At 40.3% G+C, this 23,823-nt stretch overlaps 2 protein-coding genes across 4 annotated transcripts; one reads left to right on the top strand and one right to left on the bottom strand.

The window, feature by feature from the left end:
* Positions 1-1,623: 1,623 nt before the first annotated feature.
* chmp5b (charged multivesicular body protein 5b) lies at positions 1,624-9,380 on the top strand. Its single transcript, XM_034167505.1, has 8 exons — positions 1,624-1,797; positions 3,833-3,937; positions 4,059-4,105; positions 4,192-4,285; positions 4,364-4,435; positions 4,698-4,806; positions 8,886-9,001; positions 9,083-9,380. The coding sequence occupies exons 1-8, from the start codon at positions 1,729-1,731 to the stop codon at positions 9,131-9,133; spliced, it is 663 nt and encodes a 220-aa protein (XP_034023396.1). The 5' UTR covers positions 1,624-1,728; the 3' UTR covers positions 9,134-9,380.
* A 9-nt stretch (positions 9,381-9,389) lies between these two features.
* fastkd3 (FAST kinase domains 3) lies at positions 9,390-18,313 on the bottom strand. 3 transcript variants are annotated; one of them, XM_034167487.1, is made up of 7 exons: positions 18,222-18,313; positions 13,699-15,199; positions 11,631-11,716; positions 11,357-11,531; positions 11,212-11,281; positions 10,981-11,095; positions 9,390-9,594 (listed from the first exon to the last, which is right to left on the bottom strand). In XM_034167487.1, exons 2-7 carry the CDS (start codon positions 15,158-15,160, stop codon positions 9,496-9,498), a joined length of 2,007 nt encoding a protein of 668 aa, XP_034023378.1. In that variant the 5' UTR covers positions 15,161-15,199; positions 18,222-18,313; the 3' UTR covers positions 9,390-9,495. The 3 variants fall into 3 exon arrangements, with proteins under 3 accessions (XP_034023378.1, XP_034023392.1, XP_034023384.1); XM_034167501.1 differs by having other exon boundaries at positions 11,631-11,713; positions 18,222-18,311; XM_034167493.1 differs by lacking the exon at positions 18,222-18,313 and adding an exon at positions 17,113-17,405.
* Between the last annotated feature and the right edge of the window lie 5,510 nt (positions 18,314-23,823).

The raw sequence follows: 23,823 nt of genomic DNA on the forward strand, positions 1-23,823 counted from the left end.
TCTCAGACAAAGGATTTCAGCCGAGAGAGCAGGACCAGTGCTCACTCAAAGCCTGCCCACAGGCGAATGACGTCACCGACGCGTGAAAAAACTCACGCATGCGCACGAGGGTTCAAACATGTCTGGTGTAATTGCACGTGATTCAAATCCATATAGGTTTTTTTTTTTTTTTATATATAAAATTGCCGGTTAGTTTTCTAATAGACCTCGTATATACATACATACAGCAAAACTTGTCCTCTGCATTTAACCCATTCTAATTACAGTTAGACACAATCTAACCACTAGGAGCAGTGGGCAGCCACAGTACAGCACCCGGTGGCCAACTCCAGATGTAGCTGCTGCCTTGGTCAGGGGAAGAGAAAGGAGCAGACCCTAAATAATCATGTTCTATGGAGAACGTGGGGAGGGAGTGAGTCCAACATGTTGCACCTGTGGCGGAGGCCACAGTGCTGCACACTGGAGATGTGAATTTATGACAAAAGAAGTTGAGATTCACAATGTAAAAGTGACTCTGTGACATCTTACATCAGTTTTTGTGAGGACCTGTGTGTGCAGACCAAAACCTTCTGCACCTTCTGCACTGTGACACAGTGTTAATGGGTCTTCCGATAAAGCAAATTTAGGAAGATTTATGGAAGTGAGTGACACGTTCGTCAGCTTAGTGCAAGAGGAAGACGATATGGAGAAATTTGAAAGTGAACTGCGGCAGAGTATACATGTGGCTGCAATGACTGCTGTACCTAAGAGCATGTATTCATAATAGAACTATTTGCTATTCTAATGGCAGTCCAGTGGACAGCACAGGTAGATCATCTTAAAGTGTTGTGTGCAGTGACTCATATCAGCTATCAATAGTATTGCGACAGGTTCATCCAGGAGTAGGCAATACCTCATTTACCACATTCTTTTGGCAATTAGGGATGTGGAAAGGAAAGGGGTTGAGATGACATTGATGTGGGTTCCAGTGCATATAGGTATCCCAACAGGTGGGAAGGTGGATAGGTTGGCCAAAGAAAGCTTTGACAAAAGAAAACATAGACATCAGTATCAATCTTTCCAAAGCAGAGGGCAAGTGTATTGTCTGGAGGGAAATGAACTTACAATGGCAAAAATGTTGGGAGCATAATACTAAGATAGACATTTATTTTCAATAGCTAGTAGAGTGACAGATTCCACAAATAATTTAATAGTAGAAAAAAATAAGGTGTGGAAAAGAAATGATGAAGTCACTATTGCTAGACTAATTGGTCATACTTTCTTGAACAGTACTCTTTTTGTCCTAGGAAAGCATCAGGATGGACTATGATAAGAATGTCAACAGCCAGAGACAGTGCAGCATGTTCTCATATTTTAAGAAATATTCCAGAGAAAGGCAAGAGTTTCTCACAGAATTTAGAAGAACAGGCTTGAGAGAAGTTTCTGTACAAAGTATTTTAGAGATAGGGTCGAGTAAGAGAGGAAGTGTTGGTTTTTTAAATACTTGAAAGGCACTGGACTGATCGAGAGGACTTAGTACTGCTATAATGGAGTGATGCAGAAGGTGGCAGCAATGCAACAAACAAGGATGACGGCTGCTGTTAAACGCCATAGAAGAAGAAGAAGACGAAGACGCAGAAGAAGAAGAAGTCGTCATCTCGAGCTGTCTTCCGGGTGTTTTGGACTGTTGTATCAGGAGCGAACGAACGTAGTTTTTCTTTTTCATGTTAAAGTAATAAATTTAGCAAAATGAATCGCTTATTTGGCACCGGAAAACCCAAAGGCCCGCCACCAAACCTCACGGACTGCATAGGAAAAGTACGTATGCTGTGAAATAGCGTTTTAAAACATGTTTTTAACAGCGTAAACAAAGACAGCGCTAGCTAAAGTTTGCCATCAGGAACTAGTTAAACTGTTGTTGTTTTGTAAGTTGACAGCAAAGCCTGAAAGCTTCATAATTCATGATAATCAGTGACAGGATCATTTTGATATAGTCTGTCACATGAACAATATATTGAATCGGGAGTAGTGACTCAGCGTCACGTGATTTCATGAGACTGAGCAGAAACGACCATAGTCATAGTTAAGAGCTGACATGAACCAGTTCTGCAGGTTAGTGTGGTCCGTCATTTATTCTCAGCTGACTATGAAATAAAGTACAGGATGCCTTTTTACATTCAGAATAGCTTTGTAGAGATTCTCTGCTGTTTTGTAATCTGTGACCTGCTGCTACATCAACACTAAGTGACGGCTGGGCAGTTTAGATTTATTTGGGTTCAACATAAAAATAGATCGATATAAATTGTTAATAAAAACAATAAAATAAATGCTGAGGGTGGTAAATGCCTTCATCTGCTTTCTTGTTTTCCCTTGGGGTTGATGGAGAAGGTTGATGTGGGAGTGGTGGGGTTTAAACCGCAAACCTTCCACACTGACCACTTGGTCACTACCCCTGCCCAAGTAAATGCTGACGATAACACAAGATATCCAAAAGACTTACTAACAGCCCTGGCATATGTCTAATCAGCTATGGGTACATTTTGTATGCGTTAAGAGCATATACGTCATAATATGGCGAGTACGTCAAAAAATTTTGGACATGCACAACATTTTCGACGCCTTTCAGCATATGACTCATACGTCCTGCATAAACGGACCATAAGTTGTAGGTAGGTAAGTTATGCTATTGTTGACATACATTTCTTTTAAGTTATAAGTCTAAATACATCCGTTAATGCTGTTCATTGATTGGCTCAACAACTGAAAGCTGCAGTCGTCTTAACAGTTCAGACTGTTTCAAATATTAAAACCATTCATACTTGGAGTAAATATAGTCTTAATCTTACCTTAAAATCCATGCAAACAGGCTGAGTTTGCCATGTAGTTTCCAATGGTACATGAACGCAGTGGCAGCAGGAGGGCTCACAAACCGGCTTCTGCAGTGTATGAAAATATTCAGCTGGTTGAACGAAGTCAAACTAAATGCTAACGTTACAAAAACTAAGCAAATAATAAAAAAACATCAAGAACGACAGCAAAACGAAATACAGACGAATTGAGGTTTTTGGTGGCATTCATTAAAATTTTTCAACAGTTTAAAAATCCTGACGAAGTGCCAGCTGCAGGAATGAAGCTGTGTGAAAGTTAAACAATGCCAACAAAAGTCAAAGAAAGACCAGATTTCTTGTTTCATTTGGGCTTTGTTACCCTGCGTTAAGTGCCGTGTGACCGGGCCTTAACGCACCCTGATTTTAGAAAATAATGTCTGAAAATACTTTAGTTCCTTGTCGTGGCTGAAGAAAAGTAGCCCAAGAGAGGACGCCGGTGCTTTGTCCCACCAACAAGAAGAAAAAAAAATATTAGTATCACAGCGCTCCATTTATTCAGGCCAGCGTTCACCACAGGCATCAGTCAACTCTGCAGCATTCTGCTTGTGATGAAAATAAATCCCATTAATGATCCACCAAGACAAAAAAGAAAAAAGCATAATAATAACACAGCTTAGTAGTGTAGCTTTAGCTTCTGCTGCTACAATGATTGGTTTTTATACACGTCTTCTTCTTCCCCACTTTCTGGGTAAGTGTTACAGCGCTACGTACAGGCTTAGCATATGTATTACAGTGTTTTGGTCGTTTGTGTTTTTGTGTGGACACAGATAAATCTTGAAACGGTGCTGTGTTTACAGAACACTATTTGAAAACAAAGAAAAAGAGTGCATTGGGAAAGTGCCACATCCATGTGGACAAGGCCCAAGTTTTCTTTCGTTGTGTATCACAAAATGAATTTTGTGTTTCACCAAATGACAACCCCATAAACTTGATGTCCTGTTCTCCTTCCTCTTACCCACTTTCAGGTTGATTCTCGGGCTGAGTCGATTGATAAGAAGATTGCCAGGTTGGATGCTGAGCTCTCTAAGTACAAGGATCAGATGAAGAAGATGAGAGAAGGGCCCTCGAAAGTGAGCTTTGATATTTAGTGCTGTGAAATGGGTTTGAATGATGAGAGCTACAATAAACCTCCTGTTTACATGTGTGCAGTTTGTGTTGGGTTGATCTTAATCTTCTCTTGAAAATTCATAGAACATGGTCAAGCAGAAGGCTATGAGAGTCCTGAAGCAGAAGAGGATGTAAGTCCATTTCATGTGCTTGGCCACATAGTGTTTTTTTTTTTAAATGACTTCAGATAATCCTTTTTAATCCGTGTGTCCTCCAGGTATGAGGCCCAGAGAGATAACCTCATGCAGCAGTCATTTAACATGGAGCAAACTAACTACACAATCCAGAATCTCAAAGACACCAAAACCACAGTAAGAGGCATGAAATGATCTAAGTGGGTCCATAAAGTAAGTCAAGAAATGCCTTTTATTCTTTGTGTTTTATCTCAGGTTGATGCCATGAAGACCGGCCTGAAAGACATGAAGAAAGCTTATAAGGATGTGAAAATAAACAAGATTGAGGTATTTGTTTTCTCCTTTTCTGCACCAGCTAATCATTGTACAGCATGACAAAATACCTGAATGTTGTGCATTTTTTCCTGATATCAGCAGATGACAAGGCGTCACAAATCTCTTCCATATATGATACTCATTTGCACATCAATAACATCTGTGCTCGTTTTCATGTCAAGGGGCACGTTGCATCAGAAAAGTCACATCTTACTGTTACTTGTTAGTCTTTGCACCTTTCCAACTCATTTGTACTTATTTTCTAAACATTCAGGACCTTCAGGATCAGCTGGAAGACATGATGGAAGACGCCAATGAAATCCAGGAGGTGATGAGCAGAAGTTACGGCACACCCGAGATTGATGAGGATGATTTGGAAGCAGGTCAGTGAAATACTTGTGTGCCAGGATATTTCTACAGCGTTATACATCGTGAGTGTGTGTGTGTGTGTGTAGCTTTTAATAAGTAACACATCTGACGTAACAGTACCCGACGAGGCCTTTATAGGCTGCAATCATAAAACTTTAGGCCGTCACTACAGCTTCATTGTGTGAACTACGGTATCAGATAACGTGATGTAATTAGGCTACATTAACATTAGCAGTTGAAGTGACCTGTTTTGGTCTGCATGTGATGTATCATATTTCAGTGGAAACATGCCCTTTTTTGTTTGCCCCCCCCCCCCCCCCCCCCTTAAATATCAGCATTGTTCCAATTTTTATATTTGATTGTAGAGCTGAGTTTTTTTCTGATTTGAATCTTACCTTTGCTGATACAGTTGTGTTCAAAATAATAGCAGTGTGAAAGTCTTATGATAGCTTTTATTTCCATACACACAAATGTTTTGGGAACACTGCACATTCTGTTCCAAAGCAAAACATGAAGAAATATCAAATTTATTATTACTTTGCAGAAAGTGAAGAAAAGTAATATTAGGCTGTTCAAAAAATAGTATTTTATTTACAGACTCCAAACTTTTACTGTATAAAGTGAAAAATGCTTGAAGATTTCTTTCCTGTGAATTACTGAACTAATATTTAGTTGTATAACCACTATTTCTGAGAACTGCTTCACATCTGTGTTGCATGGAGTCGACAAACGTCTGGCACCTGTCAACAGGTATTCCAGCACAGGATGATTGGACTACATGCCACAATTCCTCTGCATCTTGGTTTTGCCTCTGAAACAGCATTTTTAATGTCACCCCACAAGTTTTCTGTTGGATTAAGGTCCTGGGATTGGTCTGACCACTCCATAACATTAGTCTTGTTGGTCTGGAACCAAGATGCTGCTCACTTGCTGGTGTGGTTGGGGTTATTGTCTTGTTAAAACACCCATTTCAAGGGCATTTCCTCTTTGGCATAAATAGCACCTTGTAGGATTTTCTGGAAAATCTACATGAAATTTTAACAATTTGTAGCTTTCAAATTAAAACATGATTTACAGCACCATCTGCTGACACAGGTCCATCAAATTTGGCACTGCAATTCACGCAGGCCATGCAGATACCTGGCCGACTCATGCTGTTTGGTGATCCCATTCAGAAGAAAACGCATAAGAGCATCATGGTCAAACTCAGACATGAAAATTACAAACAGAAATTTTCAGGTTTCCGGTCCAGTTACATTTTGACACCAATCTGGCTTTTGTACATCAAAAATCCAGAGATGAGTTTGTTTGGGCCAATCTCACAATATTGCAAACGCTGGTGCTTGGACCCTTAACATTTTTCTTGATGTTTTGATTTGGAATAGAATGTGCAGTGTTCCCAATGCATTTCTGTGGATGGAAATAAAAGCTGTTAAAAGGATTTTGAGCTTTATTTACTTTCTAAACACACTATTTTGAACACAACTGTCAAATCTGGTGAAGGCCACTCACAAAAATAAATGTAGACCGGCTGTGGAGGTGGCTTGATTTGGGTCACTTTAGCTGATCATGTGAATGCAGCCTTTCATGTTATTTGTATGCCTTTTATTTGTATAGTTTTTGTGGCTACCGTGAGAAAAGCCACAACAAGCTAATCTTTTGAGGAGTGTAAAGTCAGTCAGTCCCTTCTGCTTCTCCATTCTTTCACTCAGGTGTGACCATTCCAGAAAAGATTTAATAGTCAGATCAGATGTGGGTCACTAACACACAACATGAAGTTTTGTGGGCTTTGAGTTCATGTGAATTCAGCATTAAATCTGAAACAATTAAGTAAATGACTAGTAGTAATCAAGTTCTGCTTTAAGGTAATTTACTAAATTAAAAAAAAAAACTTAATTTTGCTGATTAAAATTCTCCTTTTGTTAGATAATTATGCTGTTGAACAGCTTGTACAACCCCTGGCAAAAATTATGGAATCACCAGCCTCAGAGGATGTTCATTCAGTTGTTTAATTTTGTAGAAAAAAAGCAGATTACCGACATGACACTAAAGTCATTTCATATGGTCAACTTTCTGGCTTTAAGAATCACTATAAGAAATCAGGGAAAAAAAATTGTGGGAGTCAGTAATGGTTACTTTTTTAGACCAAACAGAGGGAAAAAAAAATATGGAATCACTCAATTCTGAGGAAAAAAATATGGAATCATGAAAAACAAAAGAACACTCCAGCACATCACTAGTATTTTGTTACACCACCTCTGGCTTTTATAACAGCTTGCAGTCTCTGAGGCATGGACTTAATGAGTGACAAACAGTACTCTTCATCAATCTGGCTCCAACTTTCTCTGATTGCTGTTGCCAGATCAGCTTTGCAGGTTGGAGCCTTGTCATGGACCATTTTCTTCAACTTCCACCAAAGATTTTCAATTGGATTAAGATCTGGACTATTTGCAGGCCATGACATTGACCCTATGTGTCTTTTTGCAAGGAACGTTTTCACAGTTTTTGCTCTACGGCAAGATGCATTATCATCTTGAAAACATCCCAAACATCCTTTCAATTGATGGGATAAGAAAAGTGTCCAAAATAAATGTAAACTTGTGCATTTATTGATTATGTAATGACAGCCATCTCCCCAGTGCCTTTACCTGACATGCAGCCCCATATCATCTATGACTGTAGAAATTTACATGTTCGCTTCAGGCAGTCATCTTTATAAATCTCATTGGAACGGCACCAAACAAAAGTTCCAGCATCATCACCTTGCCCAATGCAGATTCGAGATTCATCTCTGAATATGACATTCATCCAGTCATCCACAGTCCACGATTGCTTTTCCTTAGCCCATTGTAACCTTGTTTTTTTTCTGTATAGGTGTTAATGATGGCTTTTGTTTAGCTTTTCTGTATGTAAATCCCATTTCCTTTAGGCGGTTTCTTACAGTTCGATCACAGACGCTGACTTGTTTCCTCCCATTTGTTCCTCATTTGTTTTGTTGTTTTCTTTTGCAACATTGAGTGATGATTTACCCTCTTAAGAGTTTGATAATCCTCCTTTGTTTCAGTTGACATCTCTTGTGTTGGAGCCATGATTTATGTCAGTCCACTTGGTGCAACAGCTCTCCAAGGTGTGATCACTCCTTTTTAGATGCAGACTAACGAGCAGATCTGATTTGATGCAGGTGTTAGTTTTAGGGATGAAAATTTACAGGGTGATTCCATAATTTATTCCTCAAAATTGAGTGAGTCCATATTTTTTTCCCTCTGCTTGGTCTAAAAAAGTAACCATTACTGACTGCCACAATTTTGTTTTCCTGATTTCTTATAGTGTTTCTTAAAGCCAGAAAGTTGCCATTTGAAATTACTTTAGTTTTGAGTCATGTCTGATCTGCTTTTTTTCTACAAAATTAAACTGAATGAACATCCTCCAAGGCCGGTGATTCCATAATTTTTGCCAGGGGTTGTAAAATTTTTTTTTTTCAACAGCAGAGAACTGGTTTAAATTTACTGGTTAAATGTGTGAAACAGGTTTTTTTTTTTTTTTTTTTGCATAACAACAAAAGCACCTAAATCTGTGTTTTGGTCTGTGGGCTGAAGTACAAAGTTATGAAGACGTCTCCTTCACGCTTCATCTTCAAGAGTGAAAAGCTGCTGTTTGAAAATGTGCAGACTGCTTAGCATTTAGAAATTATTTAATATTTTATTAATTAGCTATAATGAAAAATTTGCACACATCTAGTGTTTACTGATCATGAACGCATACATTGTGTAATTTGTTTCCAGGGCTTAACTTGACCACTGTGAGTTATGAATCTTTGAAAATTCGCTCAATGTTAAAGATGACAATTTTTTTCCCCCCGTTTTCCATGTTTTTTCCTGACTTTGCCGTTTGACCTTGAAATTTTAATTACTTCTTGCCTATCAGGATATGACTCTTAAGTAAAAAGTTCAGTGATATATGAAACATTATTGGCTCCAGGCTGTTCTCAAACAAACAGGCGATAACCTCCTGCAACTTCATCGGCAGTGGTAATAACCAGTTTGTCACAGATGACCACTAGGAGGCGCAGCTTTAACTGTCTGTGCCTTCACAGAGCTGGATGCTTTGGGAGACGACCTCCTGATGGATGACGATGCCTCCTACCTGGATGAGGCCTCCACAGCTCCTTCCATCCCACAGGACCTGCCTGGTGGCAAGACGACCAGCAGGGTACCCACATTATTTTAAAACGTTTTTCTTCCTGTTTTGAAAGGGGCTGTCTGTTTACATGGCTGTCTTGTTGTGTTTCAGGATGGCGTTCTGGTGGATGAGTTTGGGCTTCCACAGATTCCTGCTACATAAACGAGCAGCCGGAATATGTCACTTTTATGTGCAACAATAGCCGCTTTTCTATTTATCTCCCTGCCGCTCCAAGCCTTAAAACAGCAGCTTTGAAAACCAAAGCAGCTTCTGTCTGAACCTGTAGTCTTTATAACAGATTAGTCTGCATATTTATCGAGGGTGAATGTTGGAATTGGGATTCTCTTAATTTGTATAGTTTCTACAGCATTCTTTTCCAAGATCAGAATAAAATATTTTTTCAAAGGAATTACTGTGATTGAGATTTCATAGAAAAGCTACTTTATTGTTAAAACATATGAAGTGTATTCTCTCCAAAATACAACAAATAATCGTTGTGGTTAAGACGTCTTAGATTTTTATCATCACCAGCTCAGTCTGAAGGAGTGAGGGAAGATTTTCTTGTGTAGATAATCCATGACACTCTTATCGTTCTGCAATGTTTCAAACTCATAGTAGGGAATCTAAAAGGAAAGATGAAGGCAAAGTTAGGAAGAAAGAAAGAGCGGATGGGTCAAGAAATAAATCAACAGGTCTTAAATAATCCCAAATGTCATCCTCTCCCATTTCTGTGATGCATTTATATGTTTCCTCCACCTGACTGGAGGAAACAACTTGAACAGACAGCACCCTGGGATTGAACCACCAACCTTTTGTTTCATAGGCAACATTGTCAACCACCTGAGCCACACAAATTTCTAATACAGATTAAGCTCTTGGCCACTTAGTGATTTTACAGAAATATGGTCAACACAATTGGCAACTAGGAGGCCATTATAGAACCACCAAGGGCCAAAACAAAACACAAAGGTATATTGAATGTGGACTCACCCAGTCTGTGAGACCTCCACCACAGGAGCTGGTCACAGCAGACTAGTGGTGAACATGCTTTTTGACGGCGACCACCAGCGTGTGCATTGGTCTGCCCTGTTGCTTTATGCTTATCAATGCCATTGGCAGCAAAATGGTGGACCAAACTGTACGAAATACTCAGGAATTATCAACACCTTAAATATTTTTCCCTCAAAGGTGATACTGAATGAATAAACATGTCTGTGGTCACAGTGAGAGGGACTATTCCTTTATACTTTGTATTAGTTATCATGGGTAGATGTATAATTTTACATATACATATGTATAATTTTTATTTTTTGCCTTTTGCTTCTGCCTACACCCTTTTGGGCGCATGGTGCGTTGTTGGATTATTTTCTTTTCATTCTTTGTAAGTTTGTTTTTGGATCTGTGTGTGCCGAATAAATTCATTCAAGTCTTCCATGCTTGTGAAAAACGAGGTACTTATGATGTAGTAGCTCTCAACCAATTGGCAAATAATGTTGACGTGTTTAACTCCAACACAGGTGTTTCCTCACAGTTGATAAAGTGATTCCAAATCCTCTGGTCAAAGTGAGAGGGAGGAACTCTGTGACTACTCATGCTAGCTCGGTATATAGTATGCAAAAAAAAAAAAAAAACTCGCAGTACGGACCATATGTGGATACTCAGTAGGCATTTAGCAGTAATGTAAAGGTAGCTGGATGATCTACAACCGCCGCAGTGTGCAAACAGACTACACTGTACAATCCCGTGAGGAAGCTGGAGCCTGGGAACCGAAGAATTTCCTGGGAAATTCCCAAGAACACAGGGGACATTTCTAAAACTGGTAGCGTTGTCCAACAAAGAGGTCACGGCCTTGGAAGAAAATACATAAGGAATTGTTTTAAAAAATCCATCCATCCATTTTCTTCCGCTTTATCATACAGGCATCAGAATTGTGTCCCTGCTTGCTTGCTTGTAGTTCGTACTACAGTAATGATTGTGTGGGAGGACTGCAGATGCAGGGTTGCTCTCACCTGAACAACTTCATATCCCAGAAGCCTCAGGTGTCGCTGTTTTGTGGCCTCTGCCCCGAGTAGCTGCCTCGTACCTGTAGTGAACCTCTTCTGCCCATCAATACAAAGAGCTATCCTGCCAACATATCAGTGACACAGCCCATCTCACCAAAAGGATCTAACCTGATCTAAAACTTCTTCAATGTAGTTACCATATGACAACATATTACTAGATAAGTTGAGAAGACTTACCTCTTGTGGACCTCATCATTTTCATGGGCAGGCAGCACATATAGACCTTCATCAAGTTTTATCTCCACATCTACAAACAAAACACATCAATCCTTAAACCGGTGAACCACGGGGAAGAAGCGGGCGTGGAGCAGACGTGTAGTACCTAGTGTGTAGCAGTAATGCGTCAACACGTTTGATGCAAAGTATGAACGAGTCCCAAGCAAATTCACCAATCCATTTGTCACAGAGTGGTAAAGGTGCATGTCCACTGGTGTCTCAAGAGAGACTCCAGAGGTGAGGAAGGACTTCACCTGATATCTGGGAAGAAGCCTGCGACCCTGAACAGATAAGACAGAAAAAAAACATGACTAGGAACAGAACATCGTCTCAGGAAGTACCATTGGGGTGTTGTCCTGTTTACCAGACCGTTACTATACCTTATAGAAAGGACATTCTAACTTCATCGTCAGGTAGAGTTGGGTCAGTTGAGCCAAAATGACTGAATCAATCGCTGTTTCTTCTTCTGGATCACACACACACACAATGTAATACTTAACAATATGCACATGATACTGTGACAGTTTGTGTATATACGGCAGGTTTACATAACGTTCTGGGCTGAAAATTAGTTGTACACGAAAACTCCTATTTTATAACACCTATACATGTTAACACCTTTAGGTGTTATATAAGACAATGTTTTTCATTCGTGCAATGAAATGTTACAGCCTCATTGAATGGAACACTTCATCTTTCACCTCATGAAATATTCTTACTATTGCACTCATAAACATTCATTATTTGTATATTATTTATGTACACCTTGGTCACCATCTGATCTTAGCATGCTAAACCTTCTTTGGGAACCTCCATCTTTATGCTTTAATATATTACAATTTCAGCTCTTTAGCTCTGTTATTCAGGGTATCAGAGGCCAAAAATGTTACATGTAAGGCGGCACGTTTCAGTGGTTTTGCGTCATCACAGTTAAAGGATTAACAGCAGTCAAAGCAAATATTTGCACAGAAACGTTTTGAAACATTGCTTTTTTTTAGTCAAAAGATTTTGGGATCTTTATACCAGTGTGCGGATTTTCCCTCTTTTTTGTCAATAACACATTTGCCCACACCATATTATGAGAAATATCATAATATGATCCATAAATCTATAGTTTTCTATTATCTTTGTGACAGGAGGCTGTCACTGTTGGAAATAAAGATTAAATGCTGATGTCTGCTTAATTTTGAATCTAATTAAACCTGTCTTTAATGCATCAACATCATTTTTATTCTAGCTTCATTGCATATAAAATCAGCAAATGGCTCCCAGTTCGTGGCCTCAGATTTGCTTTATTTTCACATATTTTGCAGATTATGAGCCCCTATTTTCTTTGACGGGTCATATGTGGAAAGGTAACAGAAAATACTAAACGGTTATAAGCTGCTATACATTGTTTCCCCCCACCTGTACCTAATTTCTAAACTTTCCTGGGTTACATAGTTTTCAAATTACAGATGTTCAAAGAATAGGTTTTTTTGTTGCCTCTGTTGAAATAAAACGAATATGGTTTGGAAAGTATCCTGTGATGACACCATTTTAATGCAGAAATAAGTATCATGAATTATTTACAATATGGGGAAATTATAGCTTAAACTGGGTTTGACCAGGTCAGCAGGGTGGTTTACTGGTTAGCACTGTTGCCTTACAGCAGGAAGGTCACAGGATCGATTCCCACCTGTGGCCTTTCTGTGTGGCGTTTGCATGTTCTCCCCGTGTTTGTGTGGGCTTCCTCCCACATCCAAAGACATGCAGGTTAGGTGGATTGGAAACTTTATAATTGTCCGTAGGTGTGCATGTGAGTGTGAATGTGTTAGTTTGTCTATATGTGGCCCTGTGACAGACTAGCATCCTGTCCAGGGTGTACCCCTCCTCACGCCCCACCCCACCCCGTGACCCTTAATTGGAGTAAGCAGTTGAAGATGAGTGAGTGGGTTCAACCACCAAAATGCCATTTTTTTTCACAGCCGTTTAAGGGCAGGAAGGAAAGAGTTAATTTGGATGATAATTTGGATTTATCACATAATGATGTCATCAATCTATTGGTCAAAAATCACTGAGATCGTGGTAGATCAGATTGAGGAGATCAGTTAAATGACACCAGGATCTGACGAAATCCAAATTTCCATCCAAGATACAGACGAGGAAAAATTTATTAGTGCACCGCCATTAATTTTCTTCAAAATAGTTTCTGTGAAAGAATTTTGTTTGTGTACAAAATAAAATAACGTAAGCATCCAAAATAAAACTAGGATGTTTCGAAATACTGTGTTGAAAATTACTTGGTCTGTTAAAAAAATCACTTGGGAAAATTTTTGAAACAAATGTTAAATTTCATAGGGAGACTGAGACTTTTGGTCTCACTGAGTACTAGTACTCACTGCAGTAGTGGACAGAAAGCCTTTGTGCACCCTGTCCACACTGCAGGAGCAGGTTGAGGTGGTTTACCTTCAAGCTGCTGCAGGAAGTAACTGCTGAAAACACTGGGGACAAAATTAACAGGAAACCTCTCCACAAGGATGCAGGAGTGTAGCAGGCTGATCAGGGTTCGAGGTTTTAAGTGTGAAAAGTGGGTTTGTAGGATGGTTTCAAGTTTCCTGAAGACCGCCTTGGAGTTCGGTGGAAGGTAGCCCAACTTCCCAAAAGCTATGATCTGCCCAGCAACCTGGCTCAAGCTGTAGTCATCTGCCCGATATACGAAGCACTCGGCAACCGTGTCAAACACTGGACGGGACAGGACATTCCTCCAGCCAAAGAACTGCATCACCTTGGTAATGGTCTCTGGGTGAGAGGTGAAGACCACTTTGGGGAAGTACATCTCTAATGCCTTGACAAAGTACTGATCACTGTGACCAAAGTGCATTAATGCCCCCAGTACATTTGTGAACTCCTCATGAGTGAAGTAAGGCACGTGTCGTACGGCCTGCTTACACAAACTGATGATCAGAGGTATTGCTTGATTCTGATTCAAGGTCACAAGAGCATCAAGCAACCCGCTGACAGCAGGAGCATCCATTTGGTTGGTAACAGACATGGCATGGGCGTGCATGGCATTCAGAAGGTCCCAGTATCGTCTCTCTTCACCCACACCACTTTGCACAAGTCTATAAAGAGCAGTGAGGTCTGCTATGGTCCACTGGGCGGGTTCCTGCTTCTGAATTTGCTCCATCACCTGCCCGAACATCACACAACCAGGACCCTTAACGGCCAGCAAGGCCTGACCCAACACACACAGATGCCCTACAGTCATCTGACCCCCGTCCAGCCTCTCCTGACTCTCTGACCTCAGCCGCATCATCAATTTGGTGCCAGAATCCGTACAGAGGCGTGTACAGGCCAGCAGAATTGACACAAGTGCTGCATCCGTCAGTTGCCCAGAGTCCTGCTCCAGCTGGAAGCACAGCGCCCTGAGGGTGTCATGCTCCAGAACTGTAGGGTCCTTTAGAGAGGCGGCCTCCTGCTCCAGGTCGGCCACGCGGTGAAGTACTGCTGCTGCCATGGAGTCAGACATGACCTCCAGTGAAGACAGTACTTTGATGACTTGCTGGGAGGAGTAGCAGCTTCCTAGACGCTGCTGGAAAGTCTGCTCCTCGACATCTATAGGTTGATACATGTGGGTCAGACGAAACCTTGGGATGGAATCTCTGTGGAGACCTACAGAACTGGCAGTAACAGAGAATGGCTCTCTGACAAGAGTGGTCAGGCCCATTCTCCCAAACTGGTTCTGGAGTTTCCGACAGCTCAGTCTTCTGATGCAGCAGCCAGCTGAGGTACACAGGCAAGCCAAACATGAGCGCCAATCTTTGCTGCCATCACCCAGAAGCCTGACGGAGGAGGTGGATACAATGGAAGCATGACGTATCCCGAACTGTCTGGGCAGTAGAAGTCTCTGGATAAACTTCAAAGACATGACTCTTGATCAGGGACACATGACATCTTAGCTGGTTCACTGGTTTTAGAGGGGGAAAACAATGACAAAAAAATCGATTAATGGGACCATCCCTGACATGAGCACAAACAGAACTAAAACAGGTTAAGAATCTGTAAACACTTATTCATATTGTAGTGCAGCAGATAACTGAAACAATCCTTCAAATGGTGATACAAGGATCAAATTCGGAACAAATACACCTTAGACATTACTCTTTTGAATAAAATGACTGGCTACTTGCATTTTCAAAAAGGCAACCAGGCAGGGATTAACTGAAGAATTACACAGGGGTCAAAATCTAAATATGCCCCAATCAAATTGAAAACTACACCACATTATTTGTCTGACCATAAAGATTCCAAAAAGGTATAGTTTGGACTATCTTTGACTGAATGTTATGAAGTTATAGGGTAAAAACAACAAGAATGGTGACAAAGGTCAATTTCAGTTTGTACAAAGGTCAAACGTTAACAATGCTCCAATTTTGATAGGAGATCTATGATTGACTGGGATGTCCTCTCACCAACCTCCCATTTCTCAAGGCAGATATAGCCAACCTTTTTATTTTGTCACTGGCTATCTGTACGTAGCTGTATTCCGACAATGAATTTCTATTGATATGTCGCGTCTCTCTCAGGGATCAATTATAGGTCATGTGATCCTGAAGCTCCGTACTTGTACATGCATTTGCTATTGATATGTAGATTCCTAAACTACGTTAACTACAACCACTAATTCTGACCATAAGCCTAACCAGGCAGCACTAAGTACAAATGTCATTAATATGGCTGCGAATATCCACTTTCTTTGATTTTTTAAAATTCCAGAAATCCCTATCATTCTGATATAGTGCAGCAGATAAGAGAATATTTAGAATGGAATCCTGCAAATGGTGATAAAAGCATCAAATTTGGCAGAAATACTCCTCAGACAATCCTCTTTTGAAAAAAATCAATTGGCCACTTGAATTTTCAGTTGGCGTTCAAGTAGGGGTCAGCTGAAGAATTACACAGGAGCCAAAATGAAAAGATGCTCCAATCATATTGAAACCTATGCCACATTACTTGCCTGATCATAAAGATTCCAAAAAGGTTTAGTTTGTACGGTCTACAACTGAATTCTATGGAGTTACGGGATAAAAACAGCAAGAATGGTGACAAAGGTCAGTGTCGGTTTGTACAGGGGTGAAAAGTTAAAGCTGCTCCAATTTTGGTAAAAAGTGATGCAAATTACTAGTTGAGTTAACACAGTTTTAAAAAGGAATAGTATGGACCATGTATCATCCTTACTTATCACGTTACGGGGTAACACATGTCACATGTCATAGAATCCAATAGACGTAGACCTTGTTTGACCTTTACTTTGGAGACCAAGCATTCAACACTGTCAACACTATTACATTTATTAATCCTATTAGCTCAACCAATAATTTGCATCACTTTTTTACTAAAAATTGGAGCAACTTTAACTTTTGACCCCTGTACAAAATGAAACTGACCTTTGTCACCATTCTTGCTGTTTTTATCCCGTAACTCCATAGAATTCAGTCACAGATAGTCCAAACTATACCTTTTTGGAATCTTTATGATCAGGCAAATAATAATACAATAACATGCTTTTGGAGGATGGCATGCATTTTCAGAGGCCTGACGTTCACGCCCAGTTGCCCAAAATGACAGATATTCACCCGAGTTAGACTGTCATACCTAGAAACTTCCCCACTCTTCTCATTCAAATCTGCATCACATATTACACCAATTTGACAACAAAACGATATTCAGAAGCTTTTCTGGTAGGAAATGAAAAAGTGTGCAAGTGAAAAACTTCTTCAGGTGCATGAAAAAGCTTAATGTCACTGTAGTAGAGGAGGGATCAACAAGCACTAAAACAGGTAGAAAAATCATGAAGAAATAAGCTTTATTATCACACACCTGCTTTAGCTCATTGCCAAGTTGAAGTGTTGTGTTTGGGTGCAGTTCTTTGGGCATCCCATCAGTGAAGTGTACACTGCAGACACGAGAATTCTTTTTGGGTGTTCAGTTCTTTACATAGCCAGAGCCCAGCTGCTATCTGTTCACTAACTTTGTCCATTCTGCTCTCCTGGCTGGCTCAGTTGGGAACAGCTGAAATGGCCTTGGGCAATCACAATCCCCAGATGCAAACCTGCAGTTGTGTACCACACTCTCTCCTTCCATCTCTCAATAGATTATGTGCTATTCCCACAGTTTACACTTTCACTGCACATATCCTGCCCATCTTGCCTCTACTACCAGTTGAACATCTGCTGCTGGTCTGGGAGCTGTGGATCACCAAAGTCCAAGTGTTGAGAAAGAAATAAGCATGAATTGCTGATGAAAACAAAGCCTGATGCAACAGAAAGCAGTGCCTGACGTGCGCATACGTGGGTTTGTTTGTAACGATAGCGGCGACCGGAAGTGGATTACAGACACGCGCACTCGGAACTCCGATATAGTCTACGTGTATTATACCTATTATATACACTGAACTCTACTTCAGTGGGTCTATACAACAAACAGGTACGTAATCACAGGAACTGGAGAGGAAAACGACAATGCTGAACAGTGTGCCGAAATTACAACATTCCCAACACCAAGGAAGTGGAGTGACTTCAAAAAAATTAAGATTTAGTTCACTTTGCGATTTGGTTTTAACACCAGAGGTTCATATTCAACGAGTTAGAGCTGAACAGCTTCTTACAGTCATGGTGTCTGTGCGAGAATATTATAGGGTCTTTCTATTTTTTTTTTAATTTGCACTTCATGTTAGCACTTACTTATATTTTGATGATCGCCAGGTGTGACACCTAGCGATCACCACTGTTGTCGGGTGGTTCGAGAGTTTCAAAACAGTGAATTCTGAAGCTTCCTGAAGCTATTGCTTCAATAAGTTAAAAGCTGAAAAACGTTTCGTTTCTGCCTCTTCAATGCGCACTGCTGTTCTAATCGTTACAGTGTCTTAAAGTGAGGACGTCGGTTCAGAAAAACAAAACAAGTGACGAGAGACAGGCAGATAATCTTACCAGGCGACACATGAGGTGAAGATACAACGGTGACAAGCAGTCTGAGGCCATGATGACGTACTTCCGCTCGCAGTCGTGAAGCGTTGAAGTCACCTCGGAAAACCTAGTTTTACAGACCTTAATGGAACGGAACAAAGAAATTTAAATCTTTTTGAAAATTTGTAGTATAAGCATTGTATAAAGGGGCACGCTTTCCTGGTTTTTAAAACGGTCAGTTGACTGCATTTTTTCAGCACGATTTAGCCGATAAATAGACAACCAACGAGAGCGAATCTAGATTCGTGTGTGTGTGTGGGGCGCTAACGAAATAATCGATCACGTGACTCACGGTGCCATCTTGGCGCAAAAATAACGTTGGCTGTTAATCTGTCTGCATGTAAATTAAGCTATTTTATTTATTTATTCTTTGGGAAATGCCGAGTTGCTGTGCATTTGGATGCACAAATACGCACCCAAAACGGCGCCATATGTTCTCAGTTGACGCCAGTCTCCAATCAAGGCACTCTAGGGGTAATATGGCGCCATTTTGGTTCCAACTGCGCTGAACTACTGAATGGACATTTGAATGTTTTCAACATTTTTTAAATAATTTAACCAAATACATCAAGACATCCAGGTACAGGTGCTATCAAAAGAAATATAAAAGATATCAAATTGACATAAAGTTACAATTTATGATGATGTATTTAATTAATTTAAAGCCTGATTATGCAGCTGCAGCTCTGTAACTCCATGTTTTGCAATGACGTGCGTGACAGTTTTAAAGTGCCCTGTCTCTGGATTATGCTTTATTACCTCCGCCAAGGAGGTTATGTTTTTGGTCACGTCTGTTTGGTTGGTTGCCCAGCTAACAATGGAACGTTGCCTGAATGTTACATCAAAGTGGCAGTAACGTTGCATCACAACGTTGTAGGAACGTTCATTTGTAGACTCTCCAGAATGTTCCTGGGATGTTGCCAAGAACGTTGCCAACCAACCAACCTAGAACGTTCTCAGGAGGTTGTGACACAACATTGCTGCAACGTTGTTGCAATGTCCCCCAACACGAAGGAACACTGAACACTGCATGAGTCTGTAAATTGCAAGTTTATTACTTTAGAAGTATTATTACAATAGCAATGCATTAAGCCATGGACAAGTTCTCAGTAACTTGATTAGTTCTCATCTGCCCTCCAGTAAAAAGTAAATCCCTTCAGCTGCTCCCTTGTTCGCACTCGGGGTCGCCACAGCAAATCCAAGGTGGATCTGCATGTTGATTTGGCACAGGTTTTACGCCGGATGCCCTTCCTGACGCAACTCCACATTACATGGAGAAATGTGGCAGGGGTGGGATTTGAACCCAGAACCTTCCGAACTGAAACCAAGTGCATTAACCACTTGGCCACCGCCCCTGCTATAAATCATCTGCCCTCCAGTATTATTACAATTACAATAGCATTAAGCCAGGGATCAGTTCTCATCTGTGATGTGTGACCCATGACTAAGGTTCAAAGATTTTGTTGTTATTTTCACTGTGCAATTGTATACACTAGAAAACGAAATTTCTTTTCTCAATCAGTGACTTCACTGCAATAAAACTTCAATAGAATAATTTACCTTACATAAATAAATAAACACAAAATAATACAGTCATAGAAACAGGTAAAATACCCTCCAATCTCTCAGGTACTAAGCCAGGTGACATCATCCAGTATTATTACAGTTACAATAGCATTAAGCCATGGATAAGTTCTCAGTATAAAATGAACTAGAAGGGTCAACGTTAAACAAAAACTGAAGATGTCTCCACCGCCCACCCTTTAAAGCAGCAACATCAATCCCGGATCCAGACCGGTTTGGACCGATGTAGTTGCATTGGTCAGATTTTTTTTTACGCATTGTTCGTCATCGGTAAAAAAAAAACAAAACTCAAATAATCCTGAATAGTGCCGAACGTGTCCCCGTGGTGAACACAGCTTTTGATTTGTTCCCACAATGGTGGGTGGATCACAAACGTGGATCAAAACAAACATAGCGTCAGTCCAGTCGAGTTGATGATCATGGCATCCAGGAGAAAAGTTGTTGTGCAAGGAAAATTGGGCACTTATTTCATGTCTCCCCCGCACCTTACAGAGGGGGAGACATAAGTTCTCAGTATAAAATGAATCACTTCTCATCTGACCCATGACTAATTGTGGCATCATCACTCATGGCACTGCCGTCCATGGCGTCATCATTCACTACACAATGGTCCATGGCATCAGCATCCACATCGTCGCCCATGGCATCAGCATCCACATCGTCGCCCATGGCATCGGCATCCACATCGTCGCCCATGGCTTCATCCACCCCAGCATCTGAGTCAGCATTAACACCAGTACCAATTCTTTCATCCTCCTTCTTTGCCTAAAAAACAAAGAAAACCATTCATAAAAATACTATACAATAACTTCTATAGTGCCAGTCCCCTCAGCACAGTAAAAAAAAGAAAAAATAATATAGCACCTTCAACTGCACCACAGACTAAAACAGTTAAATGTGGTCTATTAAACATTAGGTCTCTCTCTTCTAAGTCCCTGTTAGTAAATGATATAATAATTGATCAACATATTGATTTATTCTGCCTTACAGAAACCTGGTTACAGCAGGATGAATATGTTAGTTTAAATGAGTCAACACCCCTGAGTCACACTAACTGCCAGAATGCTCGTAGCACGGGCCGAGGCGGAGGATTAGCAGCAATCTTCCATTCCAGCTTATTAATTAATCAAAAACCCAGACAGAGCTTTAATTCATTTGAAAGCTTGACTCTTAGTCTTGTCCATCCAAATTGGAAGTCCCAAAAAACAGTTTTATTTGTATTATCTATCGTCCACCTGGTCGTTACTGTGAGTTTCTCTGTGAATTTTCAGACCTTTTGTCTGACTTAGTGCTTAGCTCAGATAAGATAATTATAGTGGGCGATTTTAACATCCACACAGATGCTGAGAATGACAGCCTCAACACTGCATTTAATCTATTATTAGACTCAATTGGCTTTGCTCAAAATGTAAATGAGTCCACCCACCACTTTAATCATATCTTAGATCTTGTTCTGACTTATGGTATGGAAATTGAAGACTTAACAGTATTCCCTGAAAACTCCCTTCTGTCTGATCATTTCTTAATAACATTTACATTTACTCTGATGGACTACCCAGCAGTGGGGAGCAAGTTTCATTACACTAGAAGTCTTTCAGAAAGCGCTGTAACTAGGTTTAAGGATATGATTCCTTCTTTATGTTCTCTAATGCCATATACCAACACAGTGCAGAGTAGCTACCTAAACTCTGTAAGTGAGATAGAGTATCTCGTCAATAGTTTTACATCCTCATTGAAGACAACTTTGGATGCTGTAGCTCCTCTGAAAAAGAGAGCTTTAAATCAGAAGTGCCTGACTCCGTGGTATAACTCACAAACTCGCAGCTTAAAGCAGATAACCCGTAAGTTGGAGAGGAAATGGCATCTCACTAATTTAGAAGATCTTCACTTAGCCTGGAAAAAGAGTCTGTTGCTCTATAAAAAAAAGCCCTCCGTAAAGCTAGGACATCTTACTACTCATCACTAATTGAAGAAAATAAGAACAACCCCAGGTTTCTTTTCAGCACTGTAGCCAGGCTGACAAAGAGTCAGAGCTCTATTGAGCCGAGTATTCCTTTAACTTTAACTAGTAATGACTTCATGACTTTCTTTGCTAATAAAATTTTAACTATTAGAGAAAAAAATTATTCATAACCATCCCAAAGACGTATCGTTATCTTTGGCTGCTTTCAGTGATGCCGGTATTTGGTTAGACTCTTTCTCTCAGATTGTTCTGTCTGAGTTATTTTCATTAGTTACTTCATCCAAACCATCAACATGTCTATTAGACCCCATTCCTACCAGGCTGCTCAAGGAAGCCCTACCATTATTTAATGCTTCAATCTTAAATATGATCAATCTATCTTTGTTTGTTGGCTATGTACCACAGGCTTTTAAGTTGGCAGTAATTAAACCATTACTTAAAAAGCCATCACTTGACCCAGCTATCTTAGCTAATTATAGGCCAATCTTCAACCTTCCTTTTCTCTCAAAAATTCTTGAAAGGGTAGTTGTAAAACAGCTAACTGATCATCTGCAGAGGAATGGTCTATTTGAAGAGTTTCAGTCAGGTTTTAGAATTCATCATAGTACAGAAACAGCATTAGTGAAGGTTACAAATGATCTTCTTATGGCCTCAGAGAGTGGACTCATCTCTGTGCTTGTTCTGTTAGACCTCAGTGCTGCTTTTGATACTGTTGACCATAAAATTTTATTACAGAGATTAGAGCATGCCATAGGTATTAAAGGCACTGCACTGCAGTGGTTTGAATCATATTTATCTAATAGATTACAATTTGTTCATGTAAATGGGGAATCTTCTTCACAGACTAAGGTTAATTATGGAGTTCCACAAGGTTCTGTGCTAAGACCAATTTTATTCACTTTATACATGCTTCCCTTAGGCAGTATTATTAGACGGCATTGTTTAAATTTCATTGTTACGCAGATGATACCCAGCTTTATCTATCCATGAAGCCAGAGGACACACACCAATTAGCTAAACTGCAGGATTGTCTTACAGACATAAAGACATGGATGACCTCTAATTTCCTCCTTTTAAACTCAGATAAAACTGAAGTTATTGTACTTGGCCCCACAAATCTTAGAAACATGGTGTCTAACCAGATCCTTACTCTGGATGGCATTACCCTGACCTCTAGTAATACTGTGAGAAATCTTGGAGTCATTTTTGATCAAGATATGTCATTCAAAGCGCATATTAAACAAATATGTAGGACTGCTTTTTTGCATTTACGCAATATCTCTAAAATTAGAAAGGTCTTGTCTCAGAGTGATGCTGAAAAACTAATTCATGCATTTATTTCCTCTAGGCTGGACTATTGTAATTCATTATTATCAGGTTGTCCAAAAAGTTCCCTGAAAAGCCTTCAGTTAATTCAAAATGCTGCAGCTAGAGTACTAACGGGGACTAGAAGGAGAGAGCATATCTCACCCATATTGGCCTCTCTTCACTGGCTTCCTTTCAGGCCCTCTCCTGTGGAACCAGCTCCCAATTCAGATCAGGGAGACAGACACCCTCTCTACTTTTAAGATTAGGCTTAAAACTTTCCTTTTTGCTAAAGCTTATAGTTAGGGCTGGATCAGGTGACCCTGAACCATCCCTTAGTTATGCTGCTATAGACTTAGACTGCTGGGGGGTTCCCATGATGCACTGAGTGTTTCTTTCTCTTTTTGCTCTGTATGCACCACTCTGCATTTAATCATTAGTGATTGATCTCTGCTCCCCTCCACAGCATGTCTTTTTCCTGGTTCTCTCCCTCAGCCCCAACCAGTCCCAGCAGAAGACTGCCCCTCCCTGAGCCTGGTTCTGCTGGAGGTTTCTTCCTGTTAAAATGGCGTTTTTCCTTCCCACTGTTGCCAAGTGCTTGCTCACAGGGGGTCGTTTTGACCGTTGGGGTTTTTACGTAATTATTGTATGGCCTTGCCTTACAATATAAAGCGCCTTGGGGCAACTGTTTGTTGTGATTTGGCGCTATATAAA

This window comes from Thalassophryne amazonica, chromosome 1 (assembly GCF_902500255.1).
Source record: "Thalassophryne amazonica chromosome 1, fThaAma1.1, whole genome shotgun sequence".
Classification (NCBI taxonomy): Eukaryota; Metazoa; Chordata; class Actinopteri; order Batrachoidiformes; family Batrachoididae; genus Thalassophryne; species Thalassophryne amazonica.